We start from the raw sequence: 27,529 nt of genomic DNA on the forward strand, positions 1-27,529 counted from the left end.
AGTGGGTCCAGGTCCTTGCTGAGGCAGAAGTTCAGTCTAGTCATGACCAACCTCTCAAAGCATTTCATCACTGTCGATGTGAGTGCTACCGGGTGATAGTCATTAAAGCAGCCCACATTATTCTTTGGCACTGGTATAATTGTTGCCTTTTTGAAGCAAGGTAAACTTCCGCCTGTAACAGTGAGAAGTTGAAAATGTCCTTGAATACTCCTGCTGATTGGTTGGCACAGGTTTGCAGAGCCTTACCAGGTACTCCATCTGGATCTTCTGCCTTGTGAGGATTCACTCTCTTTAAAGCCAACCTAACATTGGCCTCTGAGACAGAGATCACAGGGTCATCAGGTGCAGCAGGGATCTTCACAGCTGTAGTTGTATTCTCCCTTTCAAAGTGGGCATTAGCTGTACTACTCAAACAAAATATAGATCAGTAACTGCACAACATGCTGGAGGAATTCAGCAGTTCGGGCAGCATCTGTGGAAACGAGTAGTCAACATTTTGGGCCGAGACCCTTCGTCAAGAATGAACAGGGAGGGGGCAGGGGCCCTATAAAGAAGGTGGGGGGAGGGTGAGAAGGGGAAGGCTGGTAGGTGCCAGGTGAAAAACCAGTGAGGGGTGGGGAAAGGGATGGAGGGGATAGGCAGGAAAGGTAAAGAAGGAATGTAAGGGGAAAGCACTATGGGTAGTAGAAGAAGGCAGAACCATGATGGAGGTGCTAGACAGCTGGAGGAAGAGGCAGAGTGAAACTGGGATGGGGGAAGGGAATTATCGGAAGTAACTGTCCTGCTGAAGGGTCTCAGCCGGAAATATCGACAGTACTCTTTTTCCTTAGATGGCGTCTGGCCTGCTGAGTTCCTCCAGCATTTTGTGTGTGTGTGTATTTGGATTTTAGTATCTGCAGATTTTCTCGTGTTTGTGGATCAGTAACTTGATACTTTCTCGATTATTCAACTGAACACTAGAGGTCACATCGAAACTGTCCAATTTCAAAGCATAGGCAACTTTTAATGGATTTAGAATAATTTACTGACCCAATATGTATTCTTAGCACAGTGTACATTTTAAATGAATATCAAATGTCTGTGTAGATTAACTTTGTAAAAGGTGTATTGAACATATTGCCATGTTATACAATGGGTAGTCTCAAGTGGGTTTGAATAAGTACGGAAGTTTCACATGAAACCTTATTCAGACAAACCCGAAGAACAGCCACTTATGAAATGCAAATGTATATAGTATATAGAACATTCTGGATGTTAATGCTAGCGTCCGGCTCCAATCTGCAAGTGTACAATCATGAAGAGAATACATACCTCAGCACTAGTTTCCAGAGTTTGCCTTGTGCCCTCGATCCCAACTACAGCATAAACACTGATGGAAGTGGGTAGCCAAAGCGGCGGAGTAATTCCTGGCCGAAATCTCGCAATTCTGAGTGACCTAGAGAGTTAGCTCTCGCAGACTTCAAATCTTGGCTGAGTTCCTCAACATGATCCAGTACTTTCCACAAAATGTGAACAGTACTGGTAAGAGAAAAGGAGCAGCTTGTAGCCAAGGTACACAGAGCAGGATGACCTGCCGTGCTTGTCAGTCCGGGAGAGTCGTCCAGCAGTGCAGACCTTCCGAAGGAGTGCACGCAAGCTGAGAAGCCCAACTTCAGCCTTGCCTCTAGGATGTTAGAAGCACAGGCGGGACTTCTGAAGGGTTATGAATTATTTGTCTCTGTGTCCAATCAACGACCGCCTGTTACTTATTTCACAGCGGGTCGCTTATCAGGTAGTGCAGATTCCTGGTGAAATTTTGAACCCCGATTGGGGAAGATTTTGAGTCTCAAAGGGTTAATTTGGGTGGCGTTTTATTGTAGATTTTTTATCTTCATTGGAGAGAGATTTCAAAGACATCAATTGGAGAGCGTAGAAAGAATGGGATTGAAAGAGACAAGAGAAAACTAAAAGCACAGTTCACCGACGGAACAGAAGTGTAGAACAAGTCGGCAATCCACGAGAAAGTAATGACGTCCAGTGGAGAAGCAAGACGACGTGGGGTCGGGCCACACTCAGCGCGGCAGCAAACATGAGGAGTCGCTGCAGAAACCTTTGGGGCGATAGGAAGGGAGGGGATCGTCAGCAAAGACACAGACAACCTGCTGGCGGTTAGAAAAAGAGCCAAATCGTGGACGACGGCGGACGAGCGGAAGCCTGGCGTGGGGAATGGGGCCAAGCTGGCGCCGAGCGAGCTAGCTGCAGCAATCTCAGAATTCGCGTCCGAGCGGAAGGTAGAAAGGTCTTCCAGTAGAGCCGTCAATAGTTTCGGCAGGGCGAGAAAAACTCAGGCAGGAAGCCATCAAGTGGAATCTGCCAAGATCTGGGAAGTGACAAGCTCCAGGAGTTAACACAAGGCGCAATACCAGTATGTATTGTCACTGAAGTCTCAGAACATATATACACAGAGGGTAACTTTCAATGGCATATGGAACTTATACTGTTTTGTTTATGCTGCTTACCGAGATTTCTGAATGAACTAAGCAGTGGGAGGCGACAAGTTTAAGGTGGGTGTGAATTTAATGGAATAAAAACAGAAAGAGCTCAAAAACTCAGCAGATAAGGTAGCATCTGTGGAAGGAGAAACAGTCAGCATTCTGGGCTTGCGACCCTTCCGCAGTTTGATTATCATCTGTTTAATCGAATTCGGTTTTTTTTTGGGAGGGGTGAGTGCGTGTGTATGAAGGGAGTTATTTCAATCAAGTTTCGTGCTTTAAGGGAATATATTAAGAAATTGGTAAACCAGTTTTTCTACAGATTTAGCACAGTTCTGCTAAATTCCAGGCACCAGACCCTCACATATGGCCGCACGCTGCTGAAAATAGGATGCAATTCTTCTTCACGCAGACCTGCACTGTGTTCTCAACCTCGAGGAAACAGCTTCTGGCGTTCACCTGTGTACATCTGCTGACTGATTTTTTTTATTATTTGCAGTTTAGGCAACATATTTTCTATTAATGCAGCATCTGTTTCACCGTGGAGTTCCCTGCGGGAATCTGTACTGTTCGTGAACGGGAAAAGCAAGAGCCACGTTCTTCAGCCTATCAGATTGGTGCTTCACACTGGATCGTACAGTCAGTTTGAAAAAAATAAAATTACATTTAAACAAAACAAAGGTTGGGAAATAGAAATGGGATGAAGGATAATGGGCAACAATACACCAAACAACTTTTAAAATATCTGACGCATTGATTTTCTTTGGCGAGATTAAGCATCCACGCTGGTAATTAAATTTCACTTCGTCCAAAGCTTTCTGGCAGTTTAGCACAAATTTGTTGGATAAAAGCTTGCACTGTTACCAGCGATTCAGGTCTACAAAGGGAAACGTAGCTCTGTTCCTCGTTCCACAGAGGCTGTCTGTGTGTTCGGTCTTCTTCTGCTTGAGATCAGTTTCACAGTTTATTCTCAATTTACATTCCCGGTGATTGAGTGTCAGATCTATCGATCAGAACCGCAATAAAGCCACTCCCACTTGATTTAGAAATACTGTAAGTTTTAATGATGCAATCGGTAACGTCTTGTTGAGAAGTCTCTCAGTCCCTGAAAAGATAATTTTATGTGTGTGCGGAGTATCTCCCAGAACAATTGCGTAGGTCTGTGGAAATACTAAATTTTATATTTAAGAAAATTGCTATTTATTTTCAAAGTTCAAAGTCAAATTTATTATCAGAGTACATACATGTCGCCTCATACAACCCTGAGATTCGGTTTTTTTTTCGGCGGGCACATTTAGCAAATCTATAGAACGGTAACCGTAAACAGGATCAATGGACAACTGTGCAAATGCAAATACTGTATAAATAAATAGCAATAAATAATGAGCATGAAATAACAATATAACAGAGTCCCTAAATGAGTGTAACTATCCCCTTTTGTTCAAGAGCCTGGTGGTTGAGGGGTAGTAACCGTTATCAGGTGGCACGAGTCCCGAGGCACCTGTACCTCCTACCCGATGGCAGCAGCGAGGAAAGAGCCTGGCCTGGGTGGTGAGGATCTTTGATGATAGATGCTGCTTTTCTACGGCAACGTTTCATGTAGATGTGCTCAATGGTCGGGAGGGTTTTATCCGTGATGTACTAGGCCAAATCCACTAATTTTTGTAGGATTTTCTGCTCAAAGGCATTGGTGTTCCCACACCAGGCTGTAATGCAGCCGGTCAGCACACTTTCCATCACACATCTATAGAAGCTTGCCAAGGTTTTCCATGACGTGCCAAGCCTCGCAGACTCCCGAGGAAGTAGAGGCGCTGTCATGGCAATAATATTTATATGTTAAGTCCAGGACAGGTCCTCTGAGATAGTGACACCCAGGACTTTAAAGTTAGTGATCCATCCGATCCTCCAATGATTACTGGCCTATGGACCTCTGGTTTGCCTCTCCGGAAGTCTTCAATCAGTTCCTTTGTCTTATTGACATTGAGTAAGAGGTTGTTGTTATTACACCACTCAGCCAATTTTTCAATTTTCATAATTAGCTGCAGTAGAGATCACAGAAAGTTCCACACTAAAACAAATGCTGGACTAATAAAATGGTGTTGCCTGGTCTGAAAAACTGTATGTGAATGGCAATGCCTTTCCATCCAGGCTGCCAAAAGCTACATACCAATGATCACCAGATTGCCATAAGTGATGGGCCTTCAGCAGGATTGTGCTATCATCTGGTTTCACTTTTATGGAGCTATCCTAAAGTGAAGATTACAGCAAAATTGAACTAAATGTGATGACATGATAAATCAACCTGAAAAATATTATAAGAATATCTCCCCATGACCTCATGGGTTTCCTCCCACTTTTCAAAGACATATGGGTCAGTAGACTGTGAGCACTTGCAGGCTGCCTCAAGCACACCCCTGCACTGTGTTGATCGATGACCCAAACAATGCATTTCACTGTGTGACCAATAAACCTAATTTTTAACCTTTAGCTCCGTCACTGAGTAATCTTATACAGGTCAGTGTAGTGAAGATGGACAGGCAGATGATGAGGCAAAATTGCAGTCAGTGGGATGAGTTGGTGTAACATGGGGGGCAAGTCTGAAAATGGTGATGAATACAGGACCGAAGGTGTCATATTGATTTTGTAGTGCAGTTAGAGATTGACAGGTACGATGTTGTGGGCACCACGGAGTCATGGCTGAAAGAAGATCATAGTTTGGAGCTTAATATCCAAGAATACACCTTATATCAAAAGGACAGGCAGGTAGTCAGAGGGGTTGGCATGGCACTGTAAATAAAAAATGAAATCAAATCCTTAGAAAGAGGTAACATAGGTTTAGGATCCTTGTGGTAGAGTTAAGAAACTGCAAGGGTGAAAAGACCCTGATGTTAATTAAATGCTCTAAAACAGTAGCTAAGATTTGGGACATTAATTTCAATAGGAAATAGAAAAAGCATGTAATAAGGCCAATGTTACAATACTCATGGGGGATTTCAATATGCAGGTAGATTGGGAAAATCAGGTTGGCGCTGGGTCCCAAGAGAAATTTGAGCAATGCCTAAGTGATCACGTTTTACAGCAGCTTGTAGTTGAGCTAAGGAAAAGGCTCTTGGGAGACAGTGATTATATATGATAGATTCAACCTGCTGTTTGAGACGAAGAAGCTAAAGTTAGATGTATCAATATTACAGTGAGTAGAGGGAATTACAGAGGCATGAGAGAGGAGCTGGCCAAAGTTGATTGGAAGGGGCACTAGCAGAGTTGACGGCAGACAGCAATGGCTGGAGTTTCTGGGGGCAATTCGGAAGACGCGGGATAGATACGTTCCAAAGATGAAGAAGTATTCTAAGAAGAGGATGAGGCAACTGTGGGTGACAAGAGAAGTCAAAGACAGTATAAAAGCAAAAAAGGGGGCATATTGCTGTTGTTCCGTTTTGCACCTTGTGCCTTATCGGGTAGCAGTTTTTGTTGTTTCCTCAGCATTTGTCTGTTTTTTCACTGAGGCTGAGTTACTAGCTGAATACTGAACCCACCACAAATGGAAAGCATGTAAGGGGCCAGCCAGATTAAGACCCAGTGCTGATACCACTACACCACTGGCTGGCTGAGGAAATGTAGTATAACGAAAATTAGTGGCAAGTTAGAGGATTGGGAAGCTTTTAAAAACCAGCATAAGATATCTAAAGAAACCATAAGGCGAGAAAGATAAAACATGAAGGTAAGCTAACCTAAGATATCAGAGAATGCTAGAAGTATTTTCAGATATAAAGAGTAAAAGAGAGATGAGAGTGAATATTAGACTGCTGGAGAATGGCACTGGAGAGGTAGTAATAGGGTACAAAGAAATGTGGATTAATTTAATAATTATAAGTATCTTGCTTCACTGTGGAATCTCAGAATGTAGTAGTATGTCAGAAATTTGAGACTGTCAGGAGACAGAAATAGCTGCTATTACTAAGGAGAAGGTACTTAGAAAGCTAAAAGTTCTGAAGGTAGATAAGTCACTTGGACCAGATGGACTACACCCCAGGGTTCTGAAATAGATGGATGAAAAGAATGTGAAGACAATATTAATGATCTTTCAAGCAGCACTTGATTCTGGAATTCTAGACTGGAAAATTGCAAATATCACTCTGTTCTTTAAGAAGAGAAGGAGGCAGAAGAAAGGAAATTATAGGCTAGTTAGCCCGAATCAGTGGTTGGGAGATGTTGAATTCTATTACTAAGGATGAGGTTTCGGGGTACTTGGAGGCATGATGAAATAGGCAAGAGTCAGCATGGTTTCCTTAAGGCATCTTGCCTGACAAATCTATAGAAATTCTTTGAGAAAATAAGCAGAATAGACAAAGAAGAGTAAGAGGATGTTGTGTACTTGGATTTTCAGAAGGCCTTTGACATGGTACCACACATGAGGCTGCTTAACAAGGTAAGAACCCATGGTATGACAGGAAAGGTACTAGCATGGATAGAAGATTGGCTGATTGGCATGGGGCAAAGAGTCTAAATAAAGGGGGCCTGTTCTGGTTGGCTGCCAGTGACAAGTGGTGTTCCCTGGGGATTGGTTTTGGGATCACTTCTTTTCACATTACAGTATATATCAATGATTTGGATAACAGATTTGATGGTTTTGTGGCTAAGTTTGCAGACGATACAAAGATAGGTGGAAGTGCAGGTGGTGTTGAGGAACCATGGAGTCTGCAGAAGGACTTGGACATATTGGGAGAATGGACAAAGAAATGGAAGATGGAATATAGTGTAGGGAAGTCTATGGTTGTACACTTTGGTAGAAGGAATAAAGGCTTGGACTATTTTCTAAATGGAGAAAATTCAAAAATCTGATGTGCAAAGGGACTTGGGAGTCCTTGTGCAGGATTCCCTAAAGGTTAATTTGCAGGTTGAGTCAGTGGTGAGGAAGGCAAATGCAATGTTAGAATTAATTTCAAGAGGACTAGAATATATAAGAGCAAGGATGTAATGCTAAGGCTTTATAAGGCATTGGTCAGACTATTAGTATTTGGACTGTTGTGAGCAGTTTTGGGTTCCATATCTATAAAAGAATGTGCTGGAATTGGAAGGGGTATAGAGGAGGTTCATGAGAATGATAACAGGAATGAAAGGGTTAATGTAGGAGAAGCATTTGATAGCTATGGGACTGTACTCGCTGGAGTTTAGAATAATGATGGAACATCTCATTGTAACCTTTTGAATGTTGAAAGGGTTAGACAAAGTGAATATGAAGAGGAAGTTTCCTGTAGTGGGGGAGTCTAGGACCAGAAGGCAAAGCCTCTGAATAGAGCGACGTCCATTTAGAATCGAGATGAGAAGGAATTTCTTTATCCAGATGGTGGTGAATCTGTGGAATTTACTGCCAAAAATGGCTGTGGAGGCCAAGTCAATGAGTATATTTAAAGCAGAGGGTAATAAGCTTCTGGTTAACCAGGATGTCAAAGGTGACTAGGACAAGAGGATTAAGAGGGATAATAAATCAGCCATGATGGAACGGCAGAGCTGACTCAATGGGCCAAATGGCCTAATTCTGCTCCTATGTCTTATGGTCTTAGTTATAACAAAGGATTTACTTAAAATGATTTAACATAGTACTACTCACCTACCAGAAATTATACATGGGTTTATACTTCTGTTTATTACTTTTAATTAGTTTTTGATTATGTTTGGTGCATGTAAGATGAAGTGGACACCACTATAACGTAGTGGTTAAAGCGACGCTATCACAGCTGGGGGTGTTCTGCGGTTCGGAGTTCAATTCCGGTGTCAGCTACAAGGAGTTTTTACATTGTTCCCATGAATCACGTTGGTTTCCTCTGTAAGCAGAGGCTACCTCCCACAGGCCAAATATGCACTGATTAGTAGGTTAATTGGTCATTGTCATCATCCTGTAATTAGGCCAGGCTTAATTTGGACTGGTGTGACTATTTGAGCTGGAAGAGCCTGTTCTGTGATGTATCTCTAAATAAGTAAACAGTAGGCAGATAAATAAATGTAAATAGAAACTTTGTAAGTTGATATAATCAATAGTAATTTATGAGATTTCAACTAATAGATTGTTTTGAGGTAGTATAAAAATGTTGGTTAACTTGCAAGTTGGTGTTTGGACTCCTGAGACATGAATCCTTTATTAATTGTTTCCATAGATTTGTATGGATTGTGGGACTGGAATCTGTAAAGTGACTATATAGGAAGGCTAAGGAGAAATACACTTGCCAAATTCCACTTGTCCGTTATTGAATTAGTTAACTATGTATTTTCATTTCTGTGTTTTAAGTACTAAATCCGTATACAAAATAGATGGTTACCTTGCAGTCAGTAACCAACTACATTGCTATTTTCAATGACTTCTCAACCCACAGAACCAAATAGACCGGAAGTCCTGTGAGATTTCCTTGATCAGTGCAATAACATACAACAGGAATACTCCTCAAGAACATTTCCACAAGCAGCACTCTGATTCCCTTTTAATCTCAAGAGTTTCGTTATTGCCGTCCTTGGTCAAACAGGAATAAATGTGACTTGCTTAATCGCTTTTCATAATTCTATAAACATAGGATTCATGTGCTAAAAATACTAACACACATATTCCTTGAGCAGTGGCAACCAGTCAAGGAATGAACAAACTAACATAAAAGGCCATGCATTTGGGACTTTGCGGTTTTAATTAATGCATTCCTGGAACCATGGTTGATAAAAAAAAGAGTGACATCTAGACACCAAGGTACAGGGAAGGACTATGAGGTGATTTAGTCCTCAATGGACAGAGATGATGTCACTTTTTCATGACTCTTTATTTGCAATAAGCAAACAATTCAGAATAGATAGTTCTGCTTTGTATTTATTTTATTAGAGATACAACACGGAGCAGGCCTGTCCGGCCCAGCAACCCACCCTAGCCTAATTTACCATGACCTATTAACTGGTACCTCTTCCGACTGTGGGAGGAAACCAGAGCACTCAGAGGAAACCCTCACAGTTCATGGAGAGGATGTACAAACTCTGTAAAGACAGTGCCTAATTAAACTTTGAACTCAACCCAAGCTGGGTTCAATGTCAAAATAGGATAAAATTTTAGGGATGAATTTATATTTGAGGATGGGGCATGGGTATAAAGGAATTTGACAGCAAAATTGGAATAGGAAACTTCCAGAGTAAGACGTTTTTAAATTTGAAAATGCATTGAATTTCACACTCAGTTTCAGTTTATGTATGAGGCTAACATTTTAATGAGTATTGTAATCTAAAACAGTTGAAAAGAATTTCTTCAATGTTAGTAGGGTGTCAGTCACTCTAACTTTGATGAGTAATCAGCAGAAATACTGCGGCCTATCGGGGAAACACATTGTGATGTGATTACTTGGCATATTGAGATTGAACCCCATTACTGAAGTTTGGTTTTTATTCTTAAATAGATGAGAACTTACACAGCTCTTGTTTATGGTCTTCCAGGAGCTATGTTTCCTGCAGCTCAAGCCTCATAATCTATTTTGCCTTTGATCTTGAATCTTAATTCACTTTGCCTTTGTTCTTGAGTCAGGGGCTAGCAATCCCCTTTAAACCCCTCTCACCACTACTCTAAGAAGGCATTCCATAAAACTTCATGCTTTTGATCATCCTTATTCTGAACTGCACCTCAGGTTTGTTACTTTTGTAATTGATTATGTGTCTGTGAGAAGGTACGAGGAGTTTTATTGCACAATATAAATGCAGGTTCTTGTATGGCCTTATCTACTCTGGTTGAATGGGCAGCTAACATGATGTGAGTTTATAATAATAAAACCATACGACATAGGAGCAGAATTAGGCCATTTGGCCCATTGAGTCTGATCCGCCATTCAATCACGGCGGATCCATTTCCCCAATCCACCACCTCATTCCCCGCCTTTCTCCCTGTAACCTTTGATGCTGTGTCCAATCAAGAGCCAGTCAAGCTCTGCCTTAAATCCACCCAGCAACCCGGTCTCCACAACTGCCTGTTGTAACTTATTCCACAAAATGACCACCCCCTGGCTAAAGAAATTTCTCCCCATCTCTGTTTTAAATTGATGCCCCTCTATCCTGAGACTATGCACTCTTGTCTTAGACTGCCCATCATGGTAAACATCCTTTCAACATCTACCATGTCAAGGCCTTTCAACTTTCAAAAAGTTTCAATAAGATCCTCCCTTGTCCTTCTAAATTCTAGCGAGTACAAACCCAGAGCCATCAAACATTCCTCGTATGATAACCCTTTCATTGCCTGAATCGTCCTTGTGAACCTCCTCTGAACCCTCTCTAATGCCAGTGCATCTTTTCTTAGATGAGGAGCCTAAAACTGTTCACAATACTCAAGGTGAGGCCTCACCAGTGCCTTATAAAGCCTCAGCATCACATCCCAGCTCTTGTATTCTAAATCTCTTGAAGTGAATGCTAACATTGTATTTGCCTCCCTCACCACTGACTCAACCTGAAAGTTACCCTTTAGGGTGTTGTACACAAGGACTCCCAAGTCCCTTAGCATTTCATATTTTTGGATTTTCTCCCTGTTTAGAAAATAATCAGCACAGATATTTCTACTACCAAAGTGCATTATCATGCATTTTCCAACATTTCATTTGCCACTATCTTGCCCATTCTCCTAATCTGTCTAAGTCCTTCTGCAGCCTTTCTGTTTCCTCAACTCTACCTGCCCCTCCACCAATCTCCCTATCATCTGCAAACTTGGCAACAAAGCCACCTATTTCATTATCTAAATCATTGATATACAGCATAAAAAGAAGCAGTCCCAACACCAACCCCTGCGGAACACTATTAGTCAGTGGCAGCCAATCAGAAAAGGATCACTTGCTTCCTCCTACCAACCAGCCAACACTCTAACCATACCAGTAACTTTCCTGTAATACCATGGGCTCTTAACTTGGTAAGCAGCCTTATGTGCGGCATCTTATCAAAGGCCTTCTGAAAGTCCAAATATACAATACCAGATGCATCCCCTTTATCTATCCTACTTGTAATTTCCTCAAAAAATTCCAAAAGGTTTGACAGACAAGGTTTTCCCTTAAGGAAACCATACTGACTTTGTCCTATCTTTTCCTGTATCACCAAGTACTCCATAACCTCATCTTTAACAATTGTCTCCAACATCTTCCCAACCACTGAGGTCAGGCTAACTGGTCTATAATTTACTTTCTACTGTCTTCCTCCTTTCTTAAAGAGTGGAGTAACATTTGCAATTTTCCAGTCCTCTGGCACCATGCCAGAATCCAATGATTTTTGAAAGATCATTTCTAATACCTCCACAATCTCTGCCGCTACCTCTTTCAGAACCCTAGGGTGCAGTTCATCTGGCCCGTGTGACTTCTGTACCCTTAGGTCTTTCAGCTTTTTGAGCACCTTCTCCCTTGTAATAGTAACTGCACTCACTTCTCTTCCCTCACACCCTTCAACATCTGGCACACTGCTAGTGTTTTTCACAGTGAAGACTGAAGCAAAATTCTCATTTAGTTCATCTACCATCTTCTTGTCCCCCATTATTACTTTTCGGACCTCATTTTCTAGCGGCCCTATATCCACTCTCATCTCTCTTTTATTTTTTACATACTTGAATAAGCTTTTTCTATCTACTTTGATCTTGTTTGCTAGCTTGCTTTCATATTTAATCTTTTCCCTTCTAATGATTCTTTTAGTTGCTCTCTGTAGGTTTTGAAAAGCTTCCAAATCCTCTATCTTCCTGCTAATTTTTGCTTTATTGTATGCCCTTTCTTTTGCTTTTACACTAGTTTTGACTTCCCTTGTCAGCTATGGTTGTACTATTTTGCCATTTGAGTATTTCTTCACTTTTGGAATACACATGTCCTGCACCTTCCTCATTTTCCCCAGAAACTCACACCATTGCTGCTCTGCTGTCATCCCTGCCAGCATCTCCTTCCAATTTACTTTGGCCATCTCCTCTCTTGTACCACTGTAATTTCCTTTAATCCACTGAAATACTGCTACACCAGACTTCATTCTCTCCCTATCAAATTTCAAGTTGAACTCAGTGATATTGTTATCACTGGCTCCGAAGGGTTCTTTTACATTAATCTACCTAATCGCCTTTGGTTCATTGCATACTCCGAATCCAATATAGCTGATCCCCTAGTAGGCTCAACAACAAACTGCTCTAAAAAGCTATCGCTTAGGCATTCAACAAACTCACTCTCTTGATCCACTACCTACTTGATTTTCCAAATCAACCTGCATGTTAAAATCTCCCAAGACTATCATAACATTGTCCTTTTGACACGTCTTTTCTATTTCCTGTTGTAATCTGGGGTCCACATCCCAGTTACTGTTGGGAGGCCTGAATATGACTGCCAACAGGGTCCTTTTACCCTCGCAGTTTCTTATCCCACAAGGATTCAACATCTTCCAATCTTATGTCACATCTTTCTACTGATTGATGCCATTCTTTACCAACAGGACCACACCACCCCCTCTGCCAACCTTTCTAACCCTTTGATACAATGTGTAACCTTGGACTACAACTGTCCTTCAGCCACGATTCAGCGATGGCCACAACATCACACCTGGTAATCTGCAATATTGCAAAAAGATCATCCACGTTCTTTCTTATACTCTGTGCATTGAGTTATGAAACTTTGAGTGCTGCTTTTGCAACCTTTTTTGATTCTGCACCTCTAATGCAAATATAATAGGTTGCATTGGCATTTGTGTTCAGAGTGTATTAGTTAGCAGAATGCTTACACTCATACTTATCCATTAAATGTAGCTTTGATTAAGTGATATCCTTTTGTGAAATGATAAAGAAAAGCAATATAGCCAGTGGTGTAAGTATGATTACTCATCCAGGATGTAATGTTGAGAGCAGTAAACATTTACTACAAGCAAAAATAATAACTAATCAAAGAGGTATTTTGCCTACTGACATTATCTCCTTTTAAATATAAATTTAATTTAAAGAACATTATGTTATTTAATTACCCATAAACATGCTAGTTAGCATAAAACAAGAGAGCATGGGTTCCCAATCTGGGGTTCACTGACCCCCTCCATTAATAGTAGGGGTCCATGTTTGGGAACCCCTACCCTGAAACAAAAGCAAAGTGCTCGAGTTAATAGTAATGAATACATTTACTGTTTTCTACATAATGACTATAACTCTCCAAGGATACTGCACGTGAAGAGATTATTATAATTTTCTTTAAGTCATAATTTGGTGGTTCACAGAAGGTAGATTTCCTTGAAATGTAGAAAATAAAATGTGGTTAAATCTTGATCACATCTATGATAATGCCATTCTCAGTTAGTGCTGGTTAAAGTGATTTCTGCAGTCTTTTATATGTTTGTAAATAAGCAGCAAAAAGAGTTAATTAAATGTAAAAATATAAAATTAGTTTGAAACTATGAATAATTAATGACATAATTAAATGGTTGGGAATTACAGTTGGTGCCGCTTTATTTTGAAAATAGAAAACAGCTTAATTAGGAAGTTTCCTTGTCAATGATTAAAAGCCATTTATTCCAGGATTTAGTGGAAATTAAAAAAAAACTATTCAGAACCAGTAGTTACGGGAAAACACATGTTAATTATTTAAGACATAAAAATTGAAAAGAATAATGTTTGCAAGAATATGAAGCTCCTTAGAGCTGAGGAAACTAAACCTCAGGTCTAACTGGAATAATATCCTTGCACAATGAAGAACGATTTATGTTGTACCCTGAGCCGATGAATCGTCTTTGCATCTAATCCTGACTGTCACATTAAGCAGAACTCTATATTCACGGTGAAACACTCATAGGAAGTGTGTTAGGCTTTTTCTTTGGTCTGGCAGGGATCTAAATTAGCTACTAAAGGGAAAGAAAACCTGATTTTGACTCTATCAAATGAGCAGAGTGAATGATGAAATTTTGTGCATGTGTTTCTGTGTGTGTGTGTGTGTGTGTGTGTGTGTGTGTGTGTGTGTGTGTGTGTGTGTCTGTGTTGTGTGTCTATATGTGTGTGTATGTATGTTTCTGTGTGTGTCTGGATGCGTGTGCATGTGTGTTTCTGTGTGTGTCTGTATGCATGTGCATGTGTGTTTCTGTGTGTGTGTGTGTTTCTGTGTGTATGTGTCAGTCTGTCTGTGTTGTGTGTCTGTATGTGTGTGTATTGTGTTTCTGTGTGTGTCTGTATGCGTGTGCATGTGTGTTTGTGTGTGTGTGTCTGTCTGTCTGTGTTGTGTGTCTGTATGTGTGTGTGTGTTTGTCTGTATGCGTGTGCATGTGTATTTCTGTGTGTGTGTGTTTTTGAGTGTGTGTGTGTGTGTATGTATGTGTATTTCTGTGTGTGTCTGTATATGTGTGCATGTGTATCTCTGTGTGTGTCTGTATGTGTGTGTGTGTGTGTGTTTTTGAGTGTGTGTGTGTGTGTGTGTGTGTGTGTGTGTGTGTGTGTGTGTGTGTCCGTGCTGAAAGAAAGTGGATGGTGATGTGGAAGGGAAGGGTTGGATTGATGTTGGAGACGTTAAAAGGCTGGCACAGCATCGTGGCTGAAGCATTGTACTGTACAGTAGGGCTCTATCACTGTGTTATGGTGTATATATTTCAGAGTGATGGCACGGCAAATCATGATGAATTTCCCCACACTCACCATTCCCAGTCCCTGTTGTTGCACAGAGGCCAGATGGTTCCTCATCGCGTGAAGGATTGTTGGAAGAATCACGCGGCACTATCCTTACTCTCAGGTGCAGATTGATTTCTGGCTGGTACTCTGCTTTTCCATGTGAGTACACTAACAGCTGAAGGATGGACAGTGGATTCCGGTTGTGGGCACATTGGGGACAGTAAATTTTTGGTGCAATTAAGCAGCTGCCCCAATTAGCTGAAGTTTCATGGAAATAGTTAAAAAGGTATAAAAAGGCAAACTGAGTAACAAAATAGGCATTTAAATGAAATACAAAACAAATAAGAACACTACCAATACTATTGCAGTACTATAGAAGTGTGTATTAGTTCCTAATACTTATCAACAGAGGAATTAAGCCAGGTTGTGTGTTTTGATTGTGAATGAACTAATCAGTGCAGACACCTGGTGCAGATAATGAAGTACCTTCATACAATGCTGTCGATGATTGCATCCACCAAATCCTAATTTTCATTATAAAACTGAAGATGATTGTCATTATCTTCAAATTCTTCATAGTTTCCCACTTGTTGAAGTAGTGAAATCAATTCATTTTCATTCTTGGCTGTTTCTGGTATCTCCAAGAATGAATACTTGAAAATGCGGTGAGCAAAACAGCTCTGAATTGTCTTAATGCTTATTTCTTGCCAATTATCAGTGACAAAAATCACTGCTTTTAGATCATAAATACATGCAACTGATGCTATTTAAAAACTTTTTGCTTGAAGCATAATGTAGTGTCTAACGACCACGCAACTGCAGACAACTGATGCTAGTTACAAACTGTTCGGCAACAGCATCCTGCCCCATTTAAGTGGCAAATAAAAGAAAGGAATCCCAGCTGTTTTCTCAATTAGGTTCTGTTGTTTAAAGGGTTGCCCCAAACTCGAGGCCAGTGCCACTGCAGAAAACTGCTGGCTGTGTGCCTAGAGACCCCAGTTCTTTGGGCACAGACCTTGGCAGAAGTGACACAACAGACTTTTAACATCATAAATCAGCAAATTGTTTGTTATGTCTCCCTGCTCGCTGGGAAATGGGGACATCTCTTTCTCTCTTATTAGGGGGAGAGAGCCTGTGGTATGTCGAATTACTGGGTGAACGAGTAGTCTTTGGGGTACTGCAAGTCTGTGTCTTTATTGATGCTTTGCTGCATGGTTGAGAGCTCGGTGGGAGGTGGCGATGCTTTTTTTTAATGGTGTGGAGGGGTCATTGTTTTGCTGCTGCTTATGTGTGGGAGGGGGGAGCTGGGGGGGGCTTTGGGGTTCTAACATTTAACTGTCATTCATTCTTTGGGGCACTCCTCTGTTTTCGTGGACGTTTGCAAAGAAAAAAGATTTTCAGGATGTATATTGTATCCATTTCTCTGACATTAAATGAGCCTTTGAAATAAGCGGCTGCCCCACTGAACCAGAATCCACTGTACATAGATAGAACAACACCTCTGTCTTTTTCTGTCAGTAACAGTGTTCAGCCCCTGTTAATACAAGTTGTGAATATATTGGACACAAATTTAAAATGTGCTCTGGATACTGGAATCCTGAAATAGAAGCAGAAACCACAGGAAACACTTAAAATTCAGCTGTGGGTAGTGGTCGTGGAGAAAGCAATGAAGACTCAACTAATACACTTGCACTTCGGTAAGTCAAACCAGTGTAGGTATTACACAGTGAACGGTGGGGCACTGAGGAATGCAGTAGAACAAATGGATCTGGGAATACCGGTCCATGATTCTTTGAAAATAGATAGATTTGGTCTTAAAGAAAGTCTTCGGCACATTGTCCTTCATAAATTGAATACAGGAGAGATGGGATGTTATAATGAAGTTGTATAAGATGTTGGTGAGACCTAATTTAGAGTATTGTGTGCAGTTTGGTCACCTACCTACAGGAAAGATGTAAATAAGGTTGAAAGAGTACAGATAAAATTTACAATAATGTTGCTGGGTCTGGAGGACCTGTGACATAGGGAAAGGCTGAATATTACTTGGAACATAGAAGATTTGGCCGAGGTATACAAAATTATGAGGAGTATAGATAGGGTAAATTCAAGCAGGCTTTTTCCACTGAGGTTGGGTGGGACTACAACTAGAGGTCATGGATTAAGACTGAAAGGTGAAGCGTTTAAGGATAGCATGAGGGGGAACTTTTTACTCACAGAGTTATGAGAGTGTGGAATTAGCTGCCAGCGCAGGTGGTGCATGCAAGCTCGATTTCAATGTTTAAGAGAAGTTTAGACAGGTATATAGATGGTTGCCCTGATGCAGGTTGATGAAGTAGGCAGTTTAAATGTTTTGGAATGAACTAAACGGGCTGAAGGGCCTATTTCTGTGCTGTACATTTATATGACATTTATATGCCAAAGTTAAGATTTGATCACACGACAGGGGTTTGCAAATTAAATCTAATAGAACTTGGGTTCCCTCTTCCATTCCCCATTCTGGCTCCCCTCTTACCCCTTCTCTTCTCATCACCTATCTATCATTTCCCTGTGGTACACCTCCTCCTTCCCACACTCCCATGTTCCCCTGTCCTTTCCTATCACATTTCTTCTTCTTTAGCCTTTTATCTCTTCCACCCATCACCTCTCAGCTTCTTCTGTCTTCCCTCTTCCCCTGCCATCCCCTCTTCCTCCTCATCTAGTCTCACCTATCATCTGCCATCTTATATCCCTCCCCAACTTCTAATTCTGGCTTCATCCCACTTCTTTTCCAGTACTGATGTAAGACCTTGGCCCAAAACATCGACTGTATATTCCCCTCCATAGATGCTACCTGACCTGCTGAGTTCCTCCAGCACTTTGTGTATGTTCCTTAACATTTTCAGAATGGTGTGTTTATTATTAGTATTTGAGGAAACCGTGGCATCTGACATTCCATTAACCTGCTCTAAGGTAGGAGCAACAGGCATCCAGTTCTATACGTTGCTGACAGTACAGTGTATAGTTTCGGTTTAGGTTCTCCTGTGTTCCTATGGCCCCCTCGGAGAAGTTTTCGGCTTGAAAATCCCGGAACCCCATTTATCTTCATCTGGCCATCCTTTCCCTCTGCCGGGGCTCAACCCCAAGTGACAGGAGTCTATTTGTGTAATAGCTTTAATGCAACAAGATATCCCACACCGTTTCACAGAAGTGTTAACAAACGCTGGCACGGGGCCACACAAGGAGATTTTTCTCAAGTTTTCTTAAGACCTAGAAGGATGGGGTTCAGCCCATCGAGTCCATGCCAACTCATTCCGTGCTCATCATCTCCCCACCACGCTCTTCTTGGATGATTACAGTAGCATGATTCTTGGGAGGTGGAAGGAAAGAGGGACACCTGGTACAAGGCCATGTGGTCGCAGGGGAACGTCTAGACTCCATGCAGACTGCAGGATCCAACTTGAGTTACTGAAGCTGTGAGTCTGCTGTGCCATACTGCTACCAGAAATCAGATCAGGTAGACATTCTCTTATTAGATAGATAGATAGATAGATAGATACTTTATTCATTCCCATGGGGAAATTCAACATTTTTTTCAATGTCCCATACACTTATTGTAGCAAAACTAATTACATACAATACTTAACTCAGTAAAAATATGATATGCATCTAAAATCACCCTCTCAAAAAGTATTAATAATAGCTTTTAAAAAGTTCTTAAGTAGTTTACTTAAATACATTGAGTCCTAACCCCGGCACTTTAACATATCTTACTCCTGGCGGTTGAATTGTAAAGCCGAATGGCATTGGGGAGTATTGATCTCTTCATCCTGTCTGAGGAGCATTGCATCGATAGCAGCCTGTCGCTGAAACTGCTTCTCTGTCTCTGGATGGTGCTATGTAGAGGATGTTCAGGGTTTTCCATGATTGACCGTAGCCTACTCAGCGCCCTTCACTCTGCTACCGATGTTATACTCTCCAGTACTTTGCCCACGATAGAGCCCGCCTTCCTTACCAGCTTATTAAGACGTGAGGTGTCCCTCTTCTTAATGCTGCCTCCCCAACACACCACCACAAAGAAGAGGGTGCTTTTTGTTGCAATTATTTTTTTTTGTTGCAATTATTTGTTTCCATTTAGTGCTGCTCACAATCTGCTGCTTCATCATTAAACATGCTAATGCAGAGTGGGTATGTGCTTTGTGGGACATCTCTGTCAGTCCACAGACACAAACATCAGGGTCTGGTGACTTTCACTTTAATTCTCTCTATTCTGACGCCTCAGTTCAGCTTTCCATACCATTCCAATAAAAGCTGAGGGACAGGAAAGAACTCACCCGTTGATTCTACTCATTTTACAGTTTTCTGGATTCACTGTCATGTTCAACAGTTCAAATGAATCATTCCATATTCCCATGACACCAATCTTCTCTACCTTTAATTGTACAGCATCGTCCCTTTCATGCCTTTTATCATCTTCCCTTGTGTCTTCAGTCTTTTACCCAACCACAAACTCTCCCCTTTTGTTCTTCCCATCATCCTCATCACTACCTACAGCTCAAACTCTTTTTTGACACTCATAGACGTGAAAGATTCAACCTGTTTCTGTCTCCACAACTGCTGCCTGCTATGTTGAGCATTGTCAGCACATTCTGTTTTTATTTCAAGATTTTACAGAATGTCTTTTTAAAGATTTTTCAGGACATCTTAAGATGATACAGATGATAAAGCTGGGGATCTTTAGTGATAAAGGGCTTGCAAATTAAGACTGATTGAAAATGCTCAAGCAACGTAAATGATAGACGGCCAGAGTTAGAGGAGTACAGGGGCTTTGAAAGAAAACTATGTTTCATATGATCTGAGGGAAGATTGGTGAGTCCTAGAGTAAGTATTCTTGGAGGCAACAATTCATCCATTAGCTTCTTGTTTGCAGGGCATTTCTTTCGACAGCACCTCCAAAACCACCAACATCCCCACCACTGAGTACATGTACAAGGAATGCTGTCGCAGGAAAGCAACATCCATCATCAAGGCCTCCCACCACCCAGACCATGCTCTCGTCTTGCTGCTATGCTCGTGAAGGAGGTACAGGAGTCTCAGGACCCACACCAGCTTCAGGAACAGTTATAACCCCTCATCAGGCTCCTGAACCAGCATGGATAACTTCACTCACCTTAACTCTGAATCAATTCCATAACCTAAGGACTCACTTTCAAGGACTAATACAAGTTCTGAATGATTATTATTTATTTTTATTATTATTTGTTCTTTTTGTATTTGCACGGCTTGTTGTCTTTAACACATTGGGTTTTTTGTCCGTCTATGTTTCTTGCAGTTTTTCATTGATTCTAATGTGTTTCTTTGTATCTATTGTGAATGCCTGCAAGAAACTGGATCTCAGGGTAGGATGTGGTGACAACCGTGTACTTAGATAATACAGTTATTTTGAACTTTGGGCTGTTCAGGAAACTAATCAGTTCTGCATCCACCTAGTCAATTGATTTAAGAATTATATAATTTTATAAATTTAGACCATGTGACCATAAGACATATGGTCAGCATTAGGTCACTTGGTCCATCGAGTCTTCTTCACCATTCCATCATGGCTCATTTAGTTTTCCTCTCAACTTTGAAGAAAGCAGAGTGCAGGGAATGTCATGTCCTGCATGTCCTCTCTGAGCAGACAGGGACGGAGAGAGGTGGAGGTAGTCAGTCCAGAAGTTTGGGAGACTCCCAAGAGTTGTTCAGTTCATTATATTGGCTGCTCTGCAGGATGTGGCCCATCATTATATTTTTTCTTTCTGGGATCAATCAAAAGTTCATTTATTATCCAAGTATACTACTCTGAGATTCTTCTTCTCCAGATAGCCACAAAACCAAGAAAAAAAGGAATGTCAATATGATCATCAACTGCCTCCCCACAAACCTCCCCCACATGAAACACAACATGAACATTGGCCCCCAAATACCCCTCTCCCTGCACAAAAAACATGACCAGAACATTGACCCTCAAACCCCCTTCCCCCACACAAAACACAAAAAGAACACCAGCCTCCAAGTCCCCCTCCCCCTGAACGTCGACCCTCCAAGTCACCCTCTCCCTGAACGTTGACCCTCCAAATCTCCCTCTCCCTGAACGTCAGCCCTCCAAGTCTCCCTCTCCCTGAACGTCGACCCTCCAAATCCCCCTCTCCCTGAACGTCGACCCTCCAAATCCCCCTCCCCTGAACGTCGACCCTCCAAGTCTCCCTCTCCCTGAACGTCGACCCTCCAAATCCCCCTCTCCCTGAACATCGACCCTCCAAGTCCCCCTCTCCCTGAACATCGACCCTCCAAATCCCCCTCTCCCTGAACGTCGACCCTCCAAGTCTCCCTCTCCCTGAACGTCGACCCTCCAAATCCCCCTCTCCCTGAACGTCGACCCTCCAAATCCCCCTCCCCCTGAACGTCGACCCTCCAAATCCCCCTCTCCCTGAACGTCGACCCTCCAAGTCTCCCTCTCCCTGAACTTCGACCCTCCAAATCCCCCTCCCCCTGAACATCGACCCTCCAAGTCTCCCTCTCCCTGAACGTCGACCCTCCAAATCCCCCTCCCCCATACAAAAAAGCAAGGAAGAATGGGCAGCAAACAGGATATAAAAAACTATAAGACCGGAAAAAGGTCCACAGTTCAAATCGATATCCGTATCCGGAAGGAGGAAAACCTCTTCGGCAGCAGGGATCACACCAGCCATCAAAAGGCAGGCAGCTGCTGCTCAACTTCCGCATTCACCTTCGTGTTTCAATCTCACTTTAATTGCTGAAAAGGAGTTGAACACCGGTTGAGTCCTCCGCACTTTTCGCCTCGAGGTTTGCTGTCTCTTGGAAAGCTCTCAGAGACAGCAAAGCACTGGATCACCCAAACAATCTCCAAACTATAAATCACAGGCTTCAACAGTCCCAGATACACATTCAAGACAAAAAAACAGACATAACAGACCTAAATGGAGCAAAATAAATAGTTTTGTGGTCTATCTTGAAGATGTTGACTCTGAGAGCATTGTATGCTGGCACCATCTTGACTGGATATGGGTGTTGTCTCCATTTTCCCAGTTCATTGGGTATTAAACTGTTGCAGTCCTCCTGTTACAAGTGCTCTCTCTGTGGTGGTAGGTAGAGGATAGAAATCTAGCGTATCTGGGTGATTACTGCCATCAGGAGCCTGAGGACCCACACTCAATGTTTTAGGAATATCATCTCCTCCTCTGCCATCAGGTTTCTGAACAGTCCCTGAATCCCTGAACACTACCTCACTATTTTGCTCTCTTTTTGCACTATTTATTTATTTTTGATATATTCTTATTGTAACTGATAGTAACTTCTTATGTTTTGTACTGTACTGCTGCTATAAAACAACAGATTTCATGACATTTGTCAGTGATAGTAAACCAGATTCTGATTCTGGTTCTGATATGTGACTTGGACAGAAATGTTCAGGTTCTGGCATTCCCATAATCCTCCAGTCTTGGCTTTCTTAGTGGTAAAGTTTGCTTGGCTTGGGAGGTGCTGTCAAAAAATCCCTCCTAAAAAGAAGCTGCTGAATGAGTTAGTGGAACTGCCCCACTCCTTGAGTTTCTCAATCAATTTTGATCTCTTCTACGTTCCCCTAGATTCAGCATTAATTCAGCACCATATGGTTAAGTATCTCGTACTGAATTATGTGCTCATATGCTAATATCATCTAATGTTCACCCAGTTTGGATTAGTGGAAATAAAAAAAAACTGCAGATGTTGGAAGTTACAATAAGACCATTAAATACTGGAAAGACAGGCCGGCCTGCATCTGTGTTAGCTGTGTTTCTGTCCCCGTACATGCTGCCTAATCTGCTGAATACTTCCAGCATTTTCTGTTTTTATTTTGGATTGGTAAAAATTAGGGGCTTAATTATAAATAAAAGTAGATTTAGTCTCTACATCCAAGTTCCTGATAAGTGCAAACTATACAGGAATTATATGTGTTTGTTCTCGAAAATTGATAAGAAGATTATAGATTATCTAAAGATATCTTTTGTTTTCTCTGAAATAGGAATCGAATCCTGATGAATACTTATATTCCTTTTATGAAGGTTTAACCCAGAAGAAAATGGGATGATATCCGGTTCTGAGACGTAGGTTCCTTCACTGTGCTCTCCTTTCCTCAAGCTGTTTACTTCCATGTTCTGCTCTTGGATTACCCATCAAAATAACCCACGAGGAATGTAGCCTGTATTAAGCTGCGGTTATAACTGTAACAATAGAATACATTCTCACCTTTTTTATACATACTTACCTCTTTGAATTCCAGTATTGCTAAATCATCTGTCCAATTTGTTCCCTTTAAAAATGTTTAATCGATGAGGTCCATGTTTAATGCTCTGGAATTTAAGACTAAAGGCATCTGATGTTCTTTGGGAATTCAATGAGAACATATTATGGCAGTGAGTGCTGTGAAGTCTCTGTACTGGGAATTGTTTCCACCAATGCCTACCAAGCGTGTGTACTGCACTCCAATCTATCAGGATAGGCAATTGTTTGTCCTTGGAGGCTGCAGTGAGACAGGATTACCTCTGGACAAAGTGGAAATGCTGGATGTTGTGAGTCAGAAGTGGACAGGGCTGCCCTCAATGCCCACACCTCGAGCTGGGGCAGCAGCAGTTATTTTGAACAAGCAAGTCCTCATTATTGGAGGCATGAATGAAGACCAGTGTCCTTTAGGATCAGTAGATACCTTTAACATCGATGAAGGCAAATGGGAGAAAAGAACACCACTGGGACAACCTTCAATGGGACTAACAGCTGTCAAGAAAGGTATGCCGATTAATATTTCTCAGTCATATTGAGCTTTCTCTTAAAGAGTTTTTGTGAACATGAACTCACAGGTAATTTAAAGATAAAATTGTAAAATAGATTCTGTATAGCAATAAATGAAGGAATATCTTATATAGTGTGCAATAATATAAATTAGAACATGGTTTTAAATAGTTTTTATCTATTAAGATTCCATGATAATATATTTAAATGGAAATTTTAGATTCAAATTCCAGCATGAAATCGATAAACAATTTAAACTTCTGTCAAATGGTTCCTGAGCCTTCTCTTCTGACTTTGCTTGTTACATATTATGCTGTGTTTAGAAGTCTCTTGCTAAAATGCACTCTTCATTGAAAACTCATTCTGTCAAGTTCTGAGAAATCAGGAGTAATGAAATTCATTGTTGCAAAAACATTTCATTGCTTTATCTTGAAGCTATGTAAGAGAAAATCATGCTTTGAAATCCCAGCATGCTTCTAATTTCAAAGTCAAGAATCTCCTCAACAACATGACTTTATGCTGCTGCTTAGCAACAAGCAGGATAGAGAAAGGGAACATCATGAGCCCGAGGAGATTATTGTCTGACAGAATAAATGTAAAACATTCTTCTCTATTTATATACAGTGGATTCTGGTTAATCGGGATGCACCAGAACCACTACGTTTTGGCCCATTTAAGCGGCTGCCCCAATTAATTGAAGTTTAATGGAAATAGTTAAAAAGGTATAAAACAGACAAACTGAGTGACAAATTATGTCTTTAAATGAAATGCAGAACAAATTAGAACACTACCGATACTACTACAGTACTATAAAACTGTGTATTAGTTCCTGATAGTTATTGACAGAGGAATTCATCCAGTGTCCAGAATGAGCAAAATTAGAGCAGACAGTTTAACTATTGCAGATAATGGATGGCCTTCATACAGTGCTGTTGATGATTACATCTTCCAAATCTTCATTTTCATTGTAACATTCAAGATAATTGTTGACTCCTTCAACTTCTTCGTAGGTCTTAATCTGTCGAAGTAGTAGAATAATTTAATTTTCACTCCTGGCCATTTCTGGCATCTCCAAGCCTAAATGCTTGAAATCCCAGTGAGCAAAACAATTCTGAATTGGCTTACTGCTTATTTCTCAACAGCCATTAGTGACAAAAATCACTGATTGTTGTCAGGAACACACACACATGCAACTGGGTGCTATTTAAAAACTGTTTGCTCTAAGCATGGTGTAGCGTTTAATAGCCACACAAATGCTCGCAACTGATGCTAGTTAGAACCTGTTTGGCAATAGTCTCCTGTCCCAATTACGCATCACAGTGTCCCAGATAAATGAAGGGCATCCTGGGAATGTTCTTGGATAGTTTTTGTTCTTTAAGAGTGGTCCCAAATGAGCAGCTGCCCCATTTAACTAATGATCCAATCAGCAGGAATCGACTGTGTATGACTGAGGAAGAGTTAACATACGTAGGGTGTGAAATATGACATGGGGAGGGGCACAGTGGCATCCCAAAAGTTAGTTCCTTTAGAGTGACTGGAATGGGGGATGCAACAGGTAGCAGATGAACTATCTTCAGTTTTCTGTTCCAGATCAAATCTTACCCTTCCAATCTTCTCTTAGTTACAGAGAAGAAACAAAACATCATCAATGTGTTATAGTTGTTCTCCATTGTTATTGTGTTAATTATTTACAGTGTTTAGTCAAGTTGGATGAAAAACCCAGCTTAGACAATTTGGCATTCGTCCTCTGTGTTTCACTCAATTTGGACTATGAGTTCTGATGGATTCATTATATTGGGTATTGGCCTCTGATGATTCAAAAAAGTGACAGCACATGCCCTATTACTGGAGTCATTCTGTTGCTATTGTTGGATTAGGGTGTTAGCCCTACTGTGTGAAACTAACCCAGTCTGCTTCTCAACGGGTTTCTGCTGCTTGAAGTGATCCAACAGCATCTACGGATTGCCATGGGGGGTACTTACTGATAGAGAAAGGTTTATTCACTTTATGTGTAGCAGTATGCATTTGCTAAGTTCCTTATAGTTAAACATGATTTGGTAGAAGAATTCATAGAAATGTTGGAAATGTTTAATTGTCTGGTCACGAAGACAATTACATTTTATTAGGGTGCAGTGGCTTGTCAATGTCTATGTTGTTTATTGGCTGAATCAGAGAACTGTAGCAGGACTAAAGTTGATTAAATCTAATCATTAGATTATAGGGACTTTGTGTAGTCAGAGCACTATGCAAGATATGGCAAAGCTAGCTGAGAAATCTGGATTTTTATATCATACTGGAGACATGCTTTGTATTGGAATATAGCTCCAATCATGACTGAAATGTTAATATTGTTCTGATGTGATATATTGTTAAATTATTTGTCTATATCTCATGCATGATAATTTCTTCATCTATACCATAATATACCAATAAAAGAGCAAAGCTAAAAGTACAAATTTAAAAAAAGATAACATTTGAGCCAACTGAATGAAACCAAAAGTAGATTTCTTTATGTTGCCAGAAAAGATTCCACAGAGTGGAAGTTTAAACTTGACATTTTCAGCAACTTGTTATCCTGATATTTATTGATTATTATGGTTATAAATTTACTGTTTCTTGCATGTGGTATATTTTATCAAAATATGATGTTGACTTATCTTATTGTTAAATATCAGTTGGTATAAATATTGAACAATTTCTTTCTTATCTGTTTAATGGTTTTAAATTGCTTGAGACAGAAATGGATTTAGTATTTCTATTTACATAAACGGTTGCAAACATTAATCTTTGAAGCCAATGCTGAAGAACAGGTTGAGCATTATGTCTAATACTTATCGGCACAAGACTTGGTAAAAGCCATTTGACCTGAAGATTTTCCTATAGAGTAAAGCACAGCACCTCTTTCTGCACCATCTGGGTACAGCGCTGTTATTATATGACCTTCACCATTCTTTGAGAGGGATGAATCACCTGAATCCTTTAGTATTTGATTTAATGTCATTTGCTTCCCCCAAGCTATAGCATTGCAGTGCCAGTCCCTGTGTGTCCCAGACCAAACCTTTGCTTTCATTATTTCAACAATCTTCTTTTTGTATACCACGCACTATGAAAATAGTGTGGATTAAAATCTACCTGCTTAAATCCAATCTACCCTTAAAGTGCAATTCATCAATAATCACACGAGGCTTCTGTGAAATTCACCTATCTCTGGTTTGGTTGGTATGTAGCAGACTCGATGGGCTGAATGGCTAAATCTGCTCCTTTGTCATAGTTGATGCTGTTTGGGAAAAAGGAATTTGGAAAAATACAGTGTAAATAATTCCTGTTTATGTCTTTGATTTGTATTGGAATAATATACAAACATGTCTTTATTCATACAGTAAAGACGCTATCAGCACAATTTACCATTGATTTGGCAATAATTAACAGTGACACAGATCATATTCCAGCTGACCTGAATAGCAGCAGTGTAAGAAAGATGTCTTCCGCAGCAGCAGCAGCAGCGTGGTTAGAAGTGGATGTTGCACGCCAATGGAAAAGGCTGATGAACTGATGAAAGAACTCATTAGCCTTCCCCAGATCAGAAACTGAAAGCAATGCTTGGCTATTCCAGGATGCTTGGCTGAGGTCTAACTAGAAATTGTGATCTACAGAGAAAATAGAA

At 40.9% G+C, this 27,529-nt stretch overlaps 1 protein-coding gene across 5 annotated transcripts in view; it reads left to right on the forward strand.

The window, feature by feature from the left end:
- Nucleotides 1-1,645: 1,645 nt before the first annotated feature.
- Nucleotides 1,646-27,529, forward strand: part of klhdc8b (kelch domain containing 8B) — a 399,584-nt gene continuing 373,700 nt past the window's right edge. For 3 of the 5 annotated variants that reach the window (XM_073072737.1, XM_073072740.1, XM_073072742.1), the window contains exons 1-2: nucleotides 1,646-2,543; nucleotides 23,102-23,862. In XM_073072737.1, the coding sequence (XP_072928838.1) occupies nucleotides 23,487-23,862 (376 nt within the window). In that variant the 5' untranslated portion in view covers nucleotides 1,646-2,543; nucleotides 23,102-23,486. The remainder of the gene's footprint in view (nucleotides 2,544-23,101; nucleotides 23,863-27,529) is intronic. The other 2 variants (XM_073072739.1, XM_073072738.1) reach the window with 2 other exon arrangements.

The sequence above is a fragment of the Hemitrygon akajei genome, chromosome 19 (assembly GCF_048418815.1).
Source record: "Hemitrygon akajei chromosome 19, sHemAka1.3, whole genome shotgun sequence".
Classification (NCBI taxonomy): domain Eukaryota; kingdom Metazoa; phylum Chordata; class Chondrichthyes; order Myliobatiformes; family Dasyatidae; genus Hemitrygon; species Hemitrygon akajei.